The sequence below is a fragment of the Vitis riparia genome, chromosome 13 (genome assembly GCF_004353265.1).
Source record: "Vitis riparia cultivar Riparia Gloire de Montpellier isolate 1030 chromosome 13, EGFV_Vit.rip_1.0, whole genome shotgun sequence".
Taxonomy (NCBI): Eukaryota; Viridiplantae; Streptophyta; class Magnoliopsida; order Vitales; family Vitaceae; genus Vitis; species Vitis riparia.
In genome coordinates, this window is record NC_048443.1 from 9634426 (window position 1) to 9654232 (window position 19807).

Below are 19807 nucleotides of genomic sequence, written 5' to 3' on the forward strand. Positions count from 1 at the left end.
GTTCCCTCTCTTACAAAGTTCGTACCCTCTCTTAGAAAGTTCGTACCATCTCTTAGAAAGTTCGTACCTACTTTTAGAAAGTTCGTACCCTCTCTTAGAAAGTTCGTACCCTCTCTTAGAAAGTTCGTACACACTCTTAGAAAGTTCGTACCATCTCTTAGAAAGTTCGCATACTCTCTTAGAAAGTTCGCACCCTCTCTTAGAAAGTTCGCACACTGTCTTAGAAAGTTCGCACTCACTCTTAGAAAGTTCGTACCATCTCTTAGAAAGTTCGTACCATGTCTTAGAAAGTTCGTACCCTGTCTTAGAAAGTTCGTACTCACTCTTAGAAAGTTCGTACCTACTTTTAGAAAGTTCGTACCCTCTCTTAGAAAGTTCGTACCCTCTCTTAGAAAGTTCGTACACACTCTTAGAAAGTTCGTACCATCTCTTAGAAAGTTCGCATACTCTCTTAGAAAGTTCGCACCCTCTCTTAGAAAGTTCGCACACTGTCTTAGAAAGTTCGCACTCACTCTTAGAAAGTTCGTACAATCTCTTAGAAAGTTCGTACCATGTCTTAGAAAGTTCGTACCCTGTCTTAGAAAGTTCGTACCCACTCTTAGAAACTTTGTACCCTCTCTTAGAAAGTTCGTACCATCTCTTAGAAAGTTCGTACCCACTCTTAGAAACTTCGTACCATCTTTTAGAAAGTTCGTACCCTCTCTTAGAAAGTTCGTACCCTGTCTTAGAAAGTTTGTACCCATTTTTAGAAAGTTCGTACCCTCTCTTAGAAAGTTCGTATCCACTCTTAGAAAGTTCGTACCCTCTCTTAGAAAGTTCGTACCATCTCTTAGAAAGTTCGTACCATGTCTTAGAAAGTTCGTACCCATTCTTAGAAAGTTTTAGAAAGTTCGTACCATGTCTTAGAAAGTTCGTACCCATTCTTAAAAAGTTCGTACCTTCTCTTAGAAAGTTCGTACCATCTCTTATAAAGTTCGTACCCTCTCTTAGAATATTAGTACCATGTCTTAGAAAGTTCGTACCCTCTCTTAGAAAGTTCGTACCCACTCTTAGAAAGTTCGTACCCACTCTTAGAAAGTTTGTACCATCTCTTACAAAGTTCGTACCATCTTTTACAAAATATTGATGACAATTTCATAACAAATTACTAAATGCTCTCAATTTGATTAAAAATAACTCAGAAAAAATTAAAAAATCTAGATATTATAAATCATTACATATTTAAATGTCATTTAACATGACATTTCTACCTACAATAGTTATATGTAAATGGAAAAAAAAAAATCAAATGTTACCTTTTAACACTTGTAATCACTTGACATCCTTCAAGACATATAAAGCTTCATCTTCAAATTTAATCTATGAACAAAAAAAAATTATATAAAAATATTAATAACAATTTGAGAACAAAATTTTATAATAAACTCATAAAAAATTCTAAAATCGTTATTTAACATCACATTTCTTCCTACAACAATTATATTTGGATAAAAAAAAATATAAAATATTACCTTTGACATTTGTAATCACTTGAAATCCTTCATCTTCTTCATATAATACAAATTTTAAATTTTCTCTCTCAAAAAGTTTTAAACTTGATCTTGAAATTTGATTCATCAAAATACATCTTACATATTTTGTAATTTGGTAATTGAAATTATGTAATTTTCATATTAAATTACTATCTTTTTTTTTATATATATGAATAATGAGAGTATAAAAGTAGTAAGTAAGATTTTCTTTTTTTAGATAAGAGTTAGGTAATGCATTAAATAACAAATTATATTTGATATTTAATAATAAATTATAAAAAGTTGTAATATTTAGATATATATGAAATGCATGTGATTATTTCTCACCAACAAGTTATCTTTACCGGTTTGACAAGTTTTTATAAATTTTTTAATGATATGCACTTTACACATGTCATATTTTTATTGGAGTCAAATGTGGGTAGGTACCCCCAAAATGAAGAGTGGGTACCATAGAACAACCCCTTTACAAATCTTTGGTTATGTGGTACATGTACCGACGACATCCATACAATAGACTAAAGCGAGTTCGCAACAAAGACTTGATATTTAGTTATGCTTTAATTCTCCATCTATTATATGATATCTTGAACCCATGACAATTGATGTGTTTAAGATACTTTTTAGATTGTCCTATTAATGAGATTGTTTTCTTATTATTAGAAAGAGAAAAATTACTACTTGTTCAGCCAACAACCCCCTCCTTTTTCAAAGTCTATAAACACATTTTTGAGAATATTTTCTAACTACAAAATTCTTCAAATATACTTGGAATTGTTAGAAGGAGTTGTCTGCTAATTAACTATTTTATTTTTATTTTGAAAGTAAACATCATGATTCCACATAAAATGACCAAATCAAATGCAGTGTGATAATTTTTAGTTTCTAAAGGGAGTAAAAGTTTAACATCTTGTTATGAACCCACCTAGAGAGGGGGGGAATAAAATAGAAAGGGTTTGCCTCTTCAACAAAGCGCATGTCTAACCAGACCTTATAATTAACGAGTGGTTGAGCCTTAATTTGAAGCCAAGAACCCACTTAGAGGGGGGGGGGGAATAAAATAGAAAGGGTTTGCCTCTTCAATAAAGCGCATGTCTAACCAAGCCAGACCTTATAATTAACGAGTGGTTGAGCCTTAATTTGAAGCATAATTTAAGCGTGCCTTTTGCAACTATGGTAAAATTAAACCTCACCTATCAAATCCTCCTCACTTGTAAGAACTCCCACTTTGAGCTCCTCGATTTGTAAAAACCATAATAGTTGTTGTTGAGGTCACGGATGATGATTGGAAAAGACAAAGCTTTATGTTTGTCAATGGTTGTTGGTGGTTTGCTGAATTTCGGCTCCCAAGGCGCCAAGATCAACCCATTTATTATGACTGTAAAAATTGATCCATTTTCTTCATAAATATTGATGCTTTATTGAAGCACCAAGGAATGAGGCATCATTGAATTGAATTTATTGTAGAAGTAGAAATCAATCCAAAGATAGAAGTTTATACTTGGGTTGTGACTCCATCCTATTGCAATGGAGAAGTAGGAGGCTAAGGCTTCAAAAAATACCTTATGGCATAATCCTCAAGGTTTCAATATTAAATGATGCGTTTATGTTATTAAGCATACAAATAAACCATAATGCACAAGAGAAAATTTTTATAGATACACATCACCATAGAGCTCTAGTCTCAACACTTTTCAATGAGCCTTTCGGTATCTAGTGTTTATTTATTTTATTTCTAATTAGTTGTGTGAAGAAAATGGTTGTACATAAAGCCAATGAGAAGCAATAGTGGGAATAATGGGGAGTTAGGGGCTTCTGGATGATAGAAGGAAGGGTTTTGTTTACATGGAAATAAAGGGGATTTCAAAAAAACCACCTCTCCTACTGAATCTCAAAAATTTATTAATTGAAGGGAATATCAATTGTTTACTTGGATCAATCTCCACATAGGAATAGAGTGTGGTTTAATTAGTTTATATAAAGTGGAAAATCAAAAGTTTCATTCTTTTTTTCATATAATATATGCAAGCGCCTTTGTGTTTTGGTAATTTCAAGCCAAATTTTCCATTAATGTTCACCTAGCTCAATTGCTTCAAAACCTTCCTTGGGCTTTTTCATTTCTATGTTCATGATCGAAGATTGTTAGATGAGATGGTAAGTGATTTTGAGGTGATGGATGGTCTCAAATATTGATCAACCAAGTTTTAAACGTTCATTCTTTTGTTAAAAATTGGAGTTGAAGTTTAAAGGTGCCAAATTTGTTTTTAAAACTAGTTGGCTCCATTGTTGATTGATCACACTAAAAGGCAACAATTTAGTTGTCATCCACAATTTTCAGTCCTCTTGGATCCATCACATATGCAAAAACTTCATTTTCTCCAAAAATATCTGAATCGTTGGATGAAGTTTAAACCCTATGATTTAAGTCTCGTTTCCAGATGAGGGATGCACAAGTGTGAGAGTTAGGCGGCCTCCTTAATTAGGCTTCAAGTTCTTTGCTAAATTTAGTGGTGTTTGGTTTAAGAGAAAGTTCTGTGATTTTTGAGTTGAAAAATATGTTGGAGCTGAGGGGTTGATTCAATGTAGATTAATCCCTATTCTTGCATTTATCATTTTTGAGAAAAAATTCAAATGTCTTCTTATCTGTATTTGAATTCCATTGACTATCTTGTTAGGAGAATGTTGGTGCATCCATTCTTACTTGTGTTTTTCCTTTCTTGTTAATATGATTGGAAGAAAAAATCAAAATAAAAGAAGTGAAAAAGAAGGTGAATGATTATCATCTGTGAGGTACCATCTCAAATTGATTTGAAAATTAATATACACGTATTCAACCCTCCTCTAAATGTTATCCATAATTGAAATTCATTCACAACATATATTTTCATTCCATAAGTAGACATGATTACATGATTTTCCCATACAAATAAAGCATTGTCAATGACATCATCAAAAACCGAAAAACAATAAATTACCAAGAGACTGATAAAATAGGTCCAGATTTCTTGCTGAAGTGAATCCTGACTTCATGCACCTGGAAAAATAGTCTCCATCCATAATAAAAGGAGAAGAAAAAGAAGCAACAGAAGATACAAATAAAAATTGGAATCCACGAGGAGTGTGGCAGCACCGCATACAAGCCCGTCATGAAAGCAACCACCATTGCTACCATAGCAAACATGGTAAGCAAAAAGCCACGAATTATGTGTTTGTCAAGGAACACCTTTCTCGAATGCAATGACATGAAAAGATAATAGAATACGGCAGATACGGAGAGCACCATTGCTATGGTATCCATCACCACAAATGCTTTGAAGGCTGCTTTCTTTGATAGGATTCCCAAGCCATTACTCTGATTATAACCACCAGGCAGGGTGAAACCCGCTGCAAAAGTTACCGTTGCTATGAGTGCCGCTACTATCAGATGGGTTTCACCTTTTCTCTTAATCAAGTTAGAGGTGTCTTGGTTGTTTCCTCTATTGCCTTGGCTTCTACCGCTATCGTTGTCTCCCTTTGTAACCTCTTGCCACCTCTTGGGTCCCATATGAGTCACACTTTCACCAAAGTATTGGTGAATAAGGTACTGAAATTTGATAAAAACAAAACAACATTAGGCACTGTTTGGAAATTGTTTTTTTAAATAGTTTTGAAACCTAAAATGTTAAGAACTATTTTTTGTATTTTTAATTAAATAAATATGTTTGAGAATTTAAAATGTTCTCAACATCTTTTTAATATTTTTTAATTGTTTTTATATTTATATAATTATTTTTTTAAATAATCATCGGAAAACAAGTGAAAACAATTAAAAAATATTCTCTAAAACTACCATGTACTCTATTTTGTTTTCCATTTTCTAATTATCAAAAAACCAAGAAAGAAAATTGTTTTAGAAAATAATAATTAGTTTAAAACAAGCCATTACTACACAAGACAAGTGTTAGAAAATGATAAACAAAGGAAATTAATTTAGCTAGAGGAAGAGAATTACAAGGCTGGCGTTCTTGGCCTTAGAATATATGTCCATAGCTGTGAATCTCTGATTGTTGAAGGCCATTCTGTCCACTTTATCATCACCAACAAATTTGGGGTCAAAAACTTGGTGAGACGCGAGGGGGTGCAAGGGAGTGTCTCCCTCACCATCTTTCTCATTTATAAGTCCAGTCACTCTCAACCACCTATTCCTTAAGAGATCACCAGAAGCATATGCCTTCTTTTTCATCATGGCAAAATGGAAAAAAAATTTTCCCTTATCATCAACCTGCTCACAACAGTCTGGAGAGTGTGATGCCAGTATGTCTACTATCTTCATACGCCCATCCCTTGCCGCTATATGAAGGGCTGTTAAGTTGCCATCTTTGATCCTAAGGTTGGGTACAGACTTATCTGACTTGTCTAACAATTGCCTTATTATTGTTGTATTACAGCCTCTGCATGCAGCATAGTGAAGAGGAGACCATCCGTTCTCATCCACTTCTTTTGTCAGTGCTGGCTTCCATTCCAGTATCTTCTTTGTCATTTCTGAGGTGATAGTAATTCATAAATGAATACAAAACTCTAATGATAATAGGTTTTAGCAAAGAAATAATAAATTTCTATCTAGATGTATGTCAAGATACACAAAAGAAGAGAAAAATAATAAATTTTTGAGTTCGTTAGCTGGTGATTCCAAAAAACATTTTTAACTTAGAAAGTGTTTTTGAAAAAAAAAGTGTTCAACAAAATTTAGAAAATACTTTTAAATATTTTAAAAATTAATTACATAACTTGTAATGTTTTTTGAAAAAATATTTCAGAGGTTATTCTCTTAAAAACGCTTTCAGAAAAAGTATTTCCATTAAAAATACTTCCAATAAAAATATTATCAAACACATTCATTTAACTTTTATATTGTGAACCTCTCTTAAAAACGCTTTCAGAAAAAGTATTTCCATTAAAAATACTTCCAATAAAAATACTATCAAACGCATTCGTTTAACTTTTATATTATAAATCACAACATGCACACTACGGCTTCGTTTGGCGGTGTTTTGAAAAAGTACTTGTAGTCTAAAAAATATTTTTGAAAAAATTCCCTATGTTTGACGAAATTTAAAAACTTTTAAAATATTAAAAATTCACTTATAATGATCATGGAAAAACATTCCATATGTGATTTTCCTAAACACAAATCAATAGAAAATGCTTCTCATAAAAACTCCAAGAAAAACACTATTGAACACACTTTGCCCATGTCATTATCACTTTTCGAGAAAACTCTTCCACTAAGTACGGTTCAAAGAGAAACACCATCAAAAGCACTTTTAACTATGTCTTTATTTAAAAACGCTTTCATTACAAATATTTCAAAGAAAAACATTGTCAAAGGCACTCTACCTGTGTTATTATGAATTACAGCAGCATGTAAAACGGTTCTACCGGTGAAGCCAGTGTAACCTGGGGATGTGCGAGTGTTGTCTATGATTATTTCAACCAATTTACCAAATCCCCTCTCTGCAGCCATGTAAAGAGGAGTCCCACCATCAATATTTTCACTATAGGCGAACTCTGGATCTTCCATAATCAAGAACTTGACCACCTCAGAATGATTATACCGGACTGCCTCATGCAAGGCTGTGTCGCCCCCTTTATTGGTCAACCTCAGCATCGCCTTTTCTGCTCCAATCCCACTTTCAATATCCAGGGGAAGCAGTTTTGCAGCATCCATGAGAGCTCTCAGCACCAGCAAATGCCCTTCCCTTGCTGCAAGGTGAAGTGGAGTGTCCCCTTTCAGATTTTGCCGATGCAGTAGCGATGAACACCAAGCAAACTCAAGCATCCATTTAACACAGCGAAGCTGACCGAATTGGGCTGCAATATGGAGGACAGAATTCTCTTTGGGGCTTGACTGTATCTGAAGATCAACTTCCGGGAATTGCTGGAGGGCATGGATGTTACCATCTGCTGCGGCCTTGTACAAACTTGCATCCATGGTTATGATCTCCGCTTGGCTGCCATCCCCAGCTGCAGACTGGCTCCGGATCTGGGTTTGGGTTTGGGTAGCATCGTCAGCAGCAACCTGGTTGGAATTGGAATTCAAGTGAAGGGTATGTGAATCTGTAGCCTGGTTGGAACTGAACTCATCCATTTGTGTTTGAACAATTAATCAGCAATGTTATTGTCCTCTACGGCTGTGCTAAAACTCAAATTCTTGCCAGAGTCGTGGTATGTTTGTGCATATTTATACTACCACCCCAAGGATGTCAAGGTAGTGACGGCATAAATACTCATCGAAAACAGTTTTTAATAATATTTTTCAAAACTGTTATATAATATTTTACCGAAGAAAAGTTTGTTAGAAACATTATGTTTTTTCCTTTTTGTTATATTTTTAATACAAAATTTATATATAATATTTTATTTTTAATCATTCTATATATATATATATATATAATTATTTTTTAAAACAAGGGAGAATAACGTAATAGTGTGTTATCTATAAATAAATAAATTTTTTGAAACTTTGACTTTTTGTTTTTTAAGTTTCTTTATTTTAGGGAAAATAACCCTCACCTCTTAAATAGTAAAAAATCCTTTAACATGCCAAAACTATCCTCTAATCCTCATCATTCAGATTCCAGCAACCAATTGCCACCATTTTTTATTTATTTTTTTTTTTTTTGAGCTTTTGCATCATTCATCACCCATTATGATTAATATTAGAAAAAAAAAAATTGACATGTGGCAACCAATTATGTCATATGATTTTTCATTTTTCTTTTGTTTTTTCCTTCCATAATACTTCCACATTTTTTTATTTTTTTTAAATATGTTGGCTTCATAAAAAATTTAAATTTCAAATTTTTCCCCAATTTTATATTTTCACATTTATTTATTTTAATTATTTATGAACATTTTAAACATAAAATAATAATATATAATAAATTATTAATGAGAACAAATTTAATATAAAAATAAATACATAAGAATACATTTAGAGATTTACGACATAAGATTTTTTATATTCCTAAAACATAAGATTTTATTTTATAAATTTTATTACATTTTTAATATTTTAAAATTTTCATGTGAAAATCAAAATTGATGATAATGATTTTAAATTTTTGCTTGTAGATCTAACTTGACAACAGTTTAAACTTTTTTTTGGGTTAAAATGTTTAATATTTTTAATCAAAAAAGATAAAAACTTCGTCGTGATTTTAACATTTAACATTTTGCTTTGTTAAAATTTAAATTTTTTTATTTATATAAAATAAAAATAAAATATATTTTTCATTAAAAATGTATTTAATCATTTATATTATTTTCTCTTAATTTTGTTAAAAATTAAAATTTTTGTTGTGCATCCATCAACATAACTCTTGGAAAAGAGAATACCACACTTTTCTAGAAAAAAAAAATACTACTACTCTTTTATGAAAAAAGTAACACTAAAATATATTAATAGTATAAGTGCAATGGGAATGATGTACCACTCTTCTTTGATTTTCAAAAAAAAAAAAAAAATGTATCACTCCTTTATAAAACAAGTAACACTGATGTGTATTAAAAGTATCACTAAAGTAGGAAGGATATATAATTGTTATTTGGTTTATGCTAAGATATAGAAAAATTTTAATTTTCAATAAAATTAAAAGAAAACTTATATAAATGATCAAATACAAATCTTTTTGAAAAATATATTTTATTTTTATTTTATATAATAAAAAATTAAAAATTTTAATAAATCAAAATGGTAGAACCACAACCAAGTTTTTATCTTCTTTAATTAAAATTATTAAACATTCTAATCAAGAAAAAAGTTAAAACCACAATGAATTTACATCTCTATAAGTAAAAAGTTAAATTTGTTTATTATGTATTTATTTTTATATTAACTTTTTCTTATTAGTGATTTATTAAATGTTATTATTATTATTTTATATTTAAAGTATTCATAAATAATTAAAATAAAAAAAAATGAATGAGTGAAAAAAATGAAATTAAAAATATTTTATTAGAATGTGTTAGTGACATATTATAAAACATAAAAATAAAAAATAAAAAAATAAAAAGTCAAAAGGTAAAATGAAGAAAGAGGAAACAAAAAACAAAAATAACTTCGCATTTTGATGGTCACATGTCAAGTTTAAAAACATTGATAAGCATGATTGAAAAAAAAAAAATCTATATTTGTCTCTAGAAAACTTTATAATATTAAATACAAATAATATAATATTTTCTTGAATTATAAAATTAGTTAAAATTAAATAATTAAATTTCCTTTTATTTTTTAATATATTCACATTTGAATATTATATATATTTTATTTAATAAAATTTAAATATTAATATATTTATACTTAGATTTGATAATATCAAATATTAAAAATATATTTTAAATAATAAAATATATTTATGATATCACCGATTGGACCACAGTCCAACCACCATTCTGACCATTGAACCGTGAATAAATAATTTTTTTAATCCAATGATGAATGCAATTCTAAAAACATTGAAAAATGTGAAGACATCTACTTGATATAAAATCATAGTATCTGTACATGACATCTACTTGTTAGTAATTTCTTTTCGCTATTTACATAAATATATATATATATATATATATATATATATATATATATATATATATATATATATATATATATATATATATATATATTACAAATTTATCATGAATGTTGTAATATGTTTTGCAATTTTATTTTTTTCTCGATGAACTGAATACACATAAATTATGATTGTACATATTTTCTTTCTCCAATTACCATATGTTATTCGGTAAGGTGATAAAAATAATATGTAATTAAGAGTTTGTTTAATCGTGTGATTTAAAAACAGTTTTTTATTTTTAAAATTAGAAAATTGTTTTTAAAAATAAAATGAAATGGAGAATAATTTTTAAAGAATAAGTAGGAGTTATTTTCACCTGTTTTTAAAAACAAAAGGAAAACATCGACCGTTTGGTCATATTTTATAAAACTTGTTTTTAAAAATTATTTTTAAGTTAAAAAATAAAATCATAAATGGGAGAGAACTCGGAGTTAAAAATTATATTATATTATATTCAGTTTTATTCTTGATGGGTTATGCTCCACATTGTAATTAAAAGTGCCGAATGTCTATATTTTCATCTTGTTAGTGTTCACATATTTTTTTAAGACTATTTCATAAACTTAGAAAAGTCTGATTGAATTTGAATTTGAATCTGAATCTGAATTTGAAAAACAAATAATTAATTTAATTGTTTAATAATGATTATTAATCTTACATCATACAAGAGCAGTCAAAAAGAGTGTGTAGGCTTGAAGATTCCTTTCAACAGTTTAGGTAGTAAGATATTTTATATGTGAGCAGGTATGGTGGTGGGAATATATTACTTTAAAAAAAATTATTAATTTAATTGTTTAATGACAATTATTAATCTCATATTATAAAATAATGGAGGAAATGCCATCCTTTCAGTGAGCAGGTATGGTGATGGAAATATATAAGTTTCCTTTTCTACTCTTCATTAGTTTAAGTTGTAACTTATTTTATATGTGAGCAAGTATGCTAATGGGAATATATTAGGGTGAATTTGGTAATTGTTTTTAAAAATAGTTCTAAAAATAGTTTTTTAAAATTAATTTTTTATGTTTTGTAAAACAAAAGTTTGCTTAAAAATCTAAAATATTTTTAACATGTTTTTAATATTTTTAAATATGTTTTGAAAATAATTTTTATATTCAGTACTTCGTTCATGCTTATATAATTATTTTCTAAAACAATAGAAAACAATTAAAAATATTTTGAAAATACTTTATTTTCTATTCATTAATAACAGAAACTAGAAAACAATTTCTAGTTTTTAAACATGTTTTCTTATTTTTCTGTTATGAAGAATAAAAAACTATTCTCGAAAACAATTGTCAAGCAGACCTTTAGTTTTCTTGTCTACTATTTTATTTTGCATTTTGGTTCCACCTAAATTATCTTGGTTTATTAATTTGACAGTGCTTAAATAAATTTTTTACCTTTTAGTTTTACATTTGCTTAGTTTTATTATATCTTTATTTCTCAAGGATGCTTGGATGATGCCTAATGCCTTGAATGTATAAGGATTTGAACGTCTGCCCTTTGGTTTATAAGACAACCTCATTTATCACACGGTTATTCAATTGATTTTTTATTTTTTCTTTATTCCTTGTGAAAATAAATTATTATTTGTGTCCCCTCAACTTATTTTCTAACTCCTCCACTAGACCATATCTAATTTTTAAACGAAAAACATATTCAAAGTGGAAAAAAAATGACCTGAAACTGTAGTTTTTTTTTTATATATTCATCAAGTTTTAAAGTTTTGCAAGACTTTTCTTTGATGTTTAGACTCTACCATTAAAAAGCATATATAGGAAAAGTTCTGGATGTTTGTCTCTACTATAGGCCATTCCTTATTTTAAAGTATCAATAGATGTCATTAATAGGTGTTCATATGTTTGTTATCTTTTCTATTTGTGATATAGCATTTGCTAGACACTTTGCTTGAATAATCCAATTACGAACATTGATGAAAAATAATCTCTCGGATATCTTTACATTTTGATTTACAAAACATATATACAAAGAATGACTAATGAGATCCCCTAAATTAGTCTACCTAAAAAAAATCCTTAAAATCAAGCAATCTAATTGCAAGAGTCCTATGTGGAAATTTACCTAAAGTTGCTATCGAATTTACTCAGATTCTTGGTACAGGAATCATGGATCAACTTTTATAAGAAAGGAAAAATATGGCAGGAGATATATATATAAAGAGAGAGAAAAAATAATTATTAATTTCTTGGCTTATTCTTCTAACACTCTCCTCTCGAGTTGGTGCGAAAATATTTTGCATTCTCAGTTTGCCTAAGATTGTATAAAAAGTTGAATTTAGTAGGCCCTTTGTTAGTATATCTGTGACATCCTACATTAGATAGGAGGGAAAGTTCTTGACGCTATATAAGTATGGACTCCTCGTAACCCTGTAGGCGCGTTTTATAGCCGTGAAAGCCCCCTTAGGCCCAAAGCGAACAATATCTACACGGTTAGGTGCGGGTCGTTACAAATAGTATTAGAGCCAGGTTTCAATCCTAGGACCTGTAGATTATGGGCCCACCATGCTTCCGTTGCCCCACTCTAAATAGGTTTCGATCCTGGGACCATGTAGATATTGTCCGCTTTGAGCTCAAGAGGGCCCTCACGGCTTTAAAACGCATCTACATTGTTACGAAAAGTCCATACTTATATAGCGTCAGAAACTTTCCCTCCTATCCGATGTAAGATGTCACAAACCCCCCCAATGTAAACACAACGTCCTTGTTGTGTCCCACGGGATTGTGGGGCCAAATAGACAAACACCCTTACGGGGCCAAACAAACCCCACACCTAGGTTAGAGATCGGCTCTCATACCATTTGTAACAACCAATTTCCAATCGTGTAGATATTGTCTGCTTTGGATCCAAAATGGCCCTCACGGCTTTAAAACGAGTCTATAAGGTTACGAGGAGTCCATACTTATATAACGCCAGGAGTTTTCCCCTTTATCTGATGTGGGATGTCACAAACCCCCCCCCCCCCATGCAGGCACAACGTCCTCGTTGTGCCCCATGCAGGCACAACGTCCTCGTTGTGCCCCACTGGATTGTGGGGTCAAACAAACTCTACACCGAGGTCGGGAATCGGCTCTAATACCATTTGTAACAACCCGCTCCCAACCGTGTAGATATTGTCCTTTTTGGACCTAAAGGGCCCCTCACAGCTTTAAGACGTGTTTTCGTTATATCCCATGGGATTACGGAGCCAAACAGACGAACACCCCTACGAGGGTCAAACAAACTCCCACATCGAGGTCGGAGATTGGCTCTGATAACATTTGTAACGACCCGCACCCAACCATGAAGATATTGTCCACTTTGCGCCCAAGGGGGCCCTCACGGCTTTAAAACGCGTCTACAAGGTTACGAGGAGCCCATACTTATATAATGTCAGAAACTTTCCCTCCTATCCGATGTGGAATGTCACAATATCTGCCAACTGTTTTGAAGATGGGGAGTGCAAATTAACCCATAATAAGGTTTTTTTTTATGAAATGTCGATCTATTTCCACATACTTGGTTTGATCATATAATGAACGGGGTTATGGTTTATATTTATAGCAACTTGGTTATCACAATATAACCTCATGATAGGTCCTTTCAAAGTGATGTCAAGGTCAGTAAGAATGATTTTTATCTAGAGTAGTTCATAAATCCCTTGGGCCATGGCCCTAAACTCAATTTCTACGTTAGATCTAACCATCATTGGTTGTTTTTTACTTCTTTAGGTAACTAGATTTCCTCCTAAAAATGTCAATATCTAGAAGTTGACATTCTATCGACAATTGATCCAGCCTAATCAGCATTACTATAAGCTTCCAATTCCATATTTCCTGTCTTCTGAAATAAGATTCCCTTGCCTAGTGTAGACTTTAAGTAATGAAGGATTCTATATATTGCCACCATGTGAGATTCATGTGGTGAATGCATGAATTGGCTTACCACACTTATAGCATATGCAATGTCTGGTCGAGCATGAGATAAATAAATTACTTTTCCCTACCAATCTTTGATAGAGGTCGCAGTATACCATATCATCCTCTATTTTTCCTCACAATTTATGATTTTGCTCAATCGGAGTCTCTATTGGTTTGCATCTTAGTCCATGTCTACCTTAGCACATCGAGGATATACTTTTGTTGGGAAATAAATATTCCCCCTTTTGAACAAGCCACTTCATTCCCAAGGAAATATTTAAGACTCCCGAGATCCTTGATCTCAAATTCATTAGACAAATAAGTTTTTAGTCTTTGAATTTCCTCCTCGTCATTTCCAATTACAATAATGTCATTCACATAAACTATCAAGACAATTAACTTACCAAAGGAGTTGTGTTTGATAAACAATGTGTGGTCTCCTTGACTTGGATGGTAGCTTATTCTTATCATTGATTTTATGAATCTCCCAAACCATGTTCTTGGAGATTGTTTAAGTCCATAAAGAAACTTCTTAAGCTTGTAGACTTTGTTCTTCCAAGCCTAGTCTCACCAAACCCCGATGGAGTGTCCATGTATACCTCTTCTTCTAAGTCGCCATGTAAGAAAGCATTTTTCACATCAAATTACCACAAAGACCAATCAAGATTAGCAACTAAAGACAATAGAATATGAATAGTGTTCATTTTTGCCACCAGTGCAAAGGTCTCTTGGTAGTCAATGTCATAAGTTTGGGTAAATCTCTTAGCTACAAATCCAGCCTTATACTTTTCTATTATCTCATCAACCTTGTATTTAATTGTGAAAATCCACTTACAACCTACTGTTTTCTTTCCTTTGGGAAGCTCAACTATATCCCAAGTCTCATTTTTTTTTTTCCAAGGCTTACATCTCCTTATTAATTGCTTTGCTTCAATTCTCATCTCTAAGTGCCTCTTGGATTGTGTTTGGAATTTCAAAAAAAGAAATTTGGGTAATAAAGGCTCGGTATGTAGATGATAAATGATGTAATAAGGTAAAATTTGAAATAGGATGTTGAGTGCATTTTCTAGTGTCTTTGCTCTATGCAATGGGCTAATACAAATCATTATAGACATCAGAATGAGTATTTTCATTACCTGATTCAGGGTTAGATGATGGGATATGAAAGGATGTTATAGATTTTCCCTTCCTCGAATACACTTTTAGTTTAAAGGTGTTTGTTAGCAACATGTATTCCTTTTCTTTGAACTAAATCTCAAGTTCATTGGTTGGAATTTTAGTGTGCAAATTTTCTACAATCAGCTCTTCGTCGAGAGTTTGTTGGAATTTCTTGTGTTCACTAGCTGATTCATTAGATGAATCCAAGACTGGAACATTTGGAACAACAAGGAGTGTTGGTGAAGAATCTGAAAATTTTGGGGCTGTAATATCTTGGACAATAAGGAGTATTGGTGCAAAATTTGAAAATTATGGGGTTGAAATATCTTGGATGGTAAGGGAACTTGATATGATTAAGGTAAAGACACTTAGCACATTAACCGGTTGTGGAAAGATACCCCCATCATTCTCACCTTTCCTAGGAAAAATTTCTGATAGCTTATTTTTCATTCCTCTCATCTCCCCCTAAAGATAAGTGTGTGTGAAATATGGTTGACTCTCAAAGAAGGTAACATCCATGGTGATATATGACATTTTTGTGGGTGGATAGTAGCACTTATATCTCTTTTGATTGGAAAAATATCCAAGGAAGATACACCTAAGAGCTCTTGGGTCAAGCTTGTCTTTATATTGTTTGGCAAAACTAAATCCCATGATTTTCATTATGAGGTTTGTGAGCTTGCAAAACACCATCGTGTGTTTTTTCCAATAAGAAATAAAAAATTGAAGGAATGGAAGATAAGTTGTCAAGAGTTTTTCCTAGGAATGGTGAGAATGGTGGGGATGTCTTTCCACAACCGTTTGTGCTATAGCCATATTTGTTCAACTTTTGAGGTATTCTTGGTGGTAGTTAGAGCTTATGGGATAGAATCATCAATCTTCCAATGTGTATTAAGGTAGTAAAGTCCACATTTCCTTTCACCATGCCCAATCATCCTACCCAATATTTGGTCCTAAAAAACACAATGAGAAGAGGTAAATGTTACAAAGTAATTCAAATCTTTAATGATTTTACTAACAGACAAGAGATTACAAGACAAGTTTGGAACATGTAACACATTTGGCAAGGTCAAGGAATGAGTGATGGAGGCTATGCCTTGGCCAATTATGGAAGAAAAAGTGTCATCAACAACCTTTACTTTTGGCCTACCTGAAAGTATTGTATAATTGGAAGAAAAAAAAAATTGGTGTGACTGGTCATATAGTTAGTAACATCAGAATCAATGATACATATGCTCGATAAACAATCCTTGAAATCACTTAAAGCTTCGATATTACATATTTGGACGAAAGAGCACGAGGCGGTTTTTGTAGTTGGAAATTTAACACGTGTGCCAAGCTGGTTGAGAAGCATTTTCAATTTTTCATAATGCTCCTTGTTGAGTAAAATAAGTTCTTGTTCAATAGTAGGGATATTTTCATGAGATACATCAATGGTGGCAGCTTGATGCGCCTGTACAAATCTTGTGATAGGTTTTCCTTCTCTATTACTTCCCCCTTTACTTCCTAATTAAGGTTTGCCATGGAGTTTCTAGCAAGATTCACGTGTATGTCTTGGTTTGTGACAATAATTACACCAAAGTGAATCTTTATCATGTGGTTTTGTTCCTTCTACTTTGGATCCCATCAACTGAAATTTCCAATAGTAGCTAGTGCTAAATTTTCTTAAGAATAGCCTCCTAGCATCACAACTCGACAACTTTCTTCTCTAATCACATAGGCATAAACCCCCCAAATGGATGGAAGAGGTTTTTTCCCCAATATTTGTACTCTTGCTTGTTCTAATTCAAGAGTAAGACCAGCCAAGAATTCAAATACTCTCTCTTACTCTATACCCATGACAATTTAAGTGTTTAAGATATTTTTCAGATTGTCATTTTAATGAGATTGTTTTCTTACTATTAAAGAGAGAGAAATTACTACTTGTTTAGCCAATAATTGAATTGTTAGGAGTTGTAACCCAATTAATTATTTTATTTTTATTTTGAAAGTAAACATCATGATTCAATGTAAAATGACCAAATCAAATGCAGTGTGATAATTTTTAGTTTCTAAATGAATATAAGTTTAAGATCTTGTTATGAACTCACCTAGAGGGGGTGAATAGGTAGTTCTTCCATTTTAGCATTTCAAATTTCCTTTTAATAATGACAGACAAAGAGAAATTCAATCACACAAAGAGGAAATGATATTCGTGAAAAACCACCCACAAACTCAAATACACACTAATTCAAACAAAAAGTATACAAAATTACCTAATAGATGCCAATATTAATTGTGAGAATGACAATAATAACAATAGTAGACTTGATATCCATAACAAGGAATATATCCATGTATTTAACATAAAGCATTCAACTCAAACAATAGATTAGCAAATGTAAAGCTCTTAGGAATACAAATCATTTACTAGATAAAAACCCTTTCAAATTGATCTCTTTACCTTAAACTTGGAATATCCTTAAGGCAAGATCAACATATCTTTTAGTTTAACCCTTAGTCCACGAAAGCCCCTATGATGGGTAAATCACTTTTATATTTTAAGTGTATAATCAAGATCTTTGACATCATTATTACCAATTAAAGAACCTCATCGTTGAGGTGGTTGCTCCTACTACTAACATATTTAGTCTCGTCCTTAAGAAAATACATATCCCTTTATACCTTGGCTCAGCCCACCGTTGGGGTGGTGATGGCCCAAATCAAGATGGACTTGATCTTGGAATTTATGGGATTCTCTATAGCACTCTCCTACTTCTTTTGAGTTAATTAAGAGCTTTGAAACCTTAGTAATTATATTGATGAATAAATTACCTCCTATGAAAATTTTCAAGAATATTTATTTCCTAATTAGAAACTCAATGTAATAGAAGAATGTAAACTTGAAAATTTTAAAATTTTTATAAGAGTATTTTGGATAAGTTAATAAAAATCTCTACTCTCAAAATTTTAAAACCATTTTCATAAAAATTCTCTATTCCAATTAATAAATATTTTATCTTGAAAATATTCAAAGAAATTTATTTCCATGAAATTAGAAGATTCCTTGAACTTTTTTAGTAACATTCTTTAATGATAAATTATCTTATACAAAAAATTTCATAATATTTATTTTCCAAATTGGAAACTCTAGTTTAACAAGGAACTTCAAATCTATACATTTTTTAAAACTTGAGAGCATCTTATTTAATTAGGAAAATTTTAATTCTTCAAGGATCCCAAAAAATAAATTTATGAAAAACATTTTTAATCCTTAAATATATAGTTTAGAAAAGAAACTTTAGCTCTCTCAATTCAAAATTTCCCATAATATTTTCTTTCCTTATTCCTACATTTTTTCTAATTTTATAAATATTATTAAATATGGAATCTAATTTTTATAATAATTTATTCAATTAAAAATTACCAAAATACAAATTTTGGTAATACCCTTAATGATAAATTATCTATCTTAAAAAAAATTTAAATTATTGTGTGTTCTTTCTTTTATTTGTATGAATAAAACTCTTTTTTCTTGTATTCTTTTACTTATTTCCCTATTGTTCCCCTCTTTAATATCTTTCTCTCTTTTTCTAATAAAATAGTGGTGATTCAATCTCCAAATCTAATGCCTAATAATGAATGCTTTGAAGTTTGCACCATATCTCTTTGGTACCATAGAATTTTTCTTAAGTTACATTAGGAAACATATACGGCTTGTTTGAGGACTATTTTTTAAAGTAGTTTCTTGTTCTAATCTAAAAAAACTTATTTGGCAATCAAAAATTATTTTCTATTTTCTATTCTTAAAAACAGAAAACGGGTATTTTTATATAATATTTTTTAATTATTTTATATTATTTTCACTTATTTTTCTAAGGGCTATTTTACAAACATTTAGAATTATTAAAAATAAAACTATACACATAAAAATTATTTTTGAAATATATTTAAAAATATTAAAAATATGTTAAAAATATTTTAGGTTTTTAAATAAATATTAAAAATATTTTAGGTTTTTAAATAAACGTTTGTTCTACAAAACATTATAAAACAGTTTTCAAAAATTGTTCTCAAAAATTATTTTTCATAATTATTTTCGAAAACAATTACCAAACAGACCCTAAGAACCACCCTTAGTACGAGATTAAACATAGATGTCAACCCAAATATTTTGAATTCTACAACAAATATCATTACCCATCTCAACACCAAATCATTCAATCTCTCTCACACACACAAAAACGAAAAGGAAAGGAAAGGAAAACACCCAGAAAATTCCTATACACCTTTTTCATGGTGAAATGAAATTTCATGTGATAACTGTTTTTTCTGTTCTAATTGAAAGGCTGTACACTATGTACATTGACTTATAGGCTTTCTCTTGCTCTTCACATGACAAAAACCGAATAAATGTAAATCCAAAAATTGAGAAACAAATCACATTACCACCATCAATCTCAAGAACATGTGTATGCTCGCATTCTTTGTGATCCCTCAGCTTCTGGCAATCGCAGTGTCCTAATTGGGTCAAGAGCAGCTACAATAAAGAGAGAAAAAGTGGAACAGTTTGACAAACTTTCAAGATTCTGTCTGAGATTTT

At 31.0% G+C, this 19807-nt stretch overlaps 1 protein-coding gene across 1 annotated transcript; it reads right to left on the reverse strand.

Moving 5' to 3' along the window:
• Positions 1-5454: 5454 nt before the first annotated feature.
• Positions 5455-7708, reverse strand: LOC117929069 (ankyrin-3-like). Its single transcript, XM_034849260.1, has 2 exons — positions 6909-7708; positions 5455-6053 (listed from the first exon to the last, which is right to left on the reverse strand). The coding sequence occupies exons 1-2, from the start codon at positions 7657-7659 to the stop codon at positions 5506-5508; spliced, it is 1299 nt and encodes a 432-aa protein (XP_034705151.1). The 5' UTR covers positions 7660-7708; the 3' UTR covers positions 5455-5505.
• Between the last annotated feature and the right edge of the window lie 12099 nt (positions 7709-19807).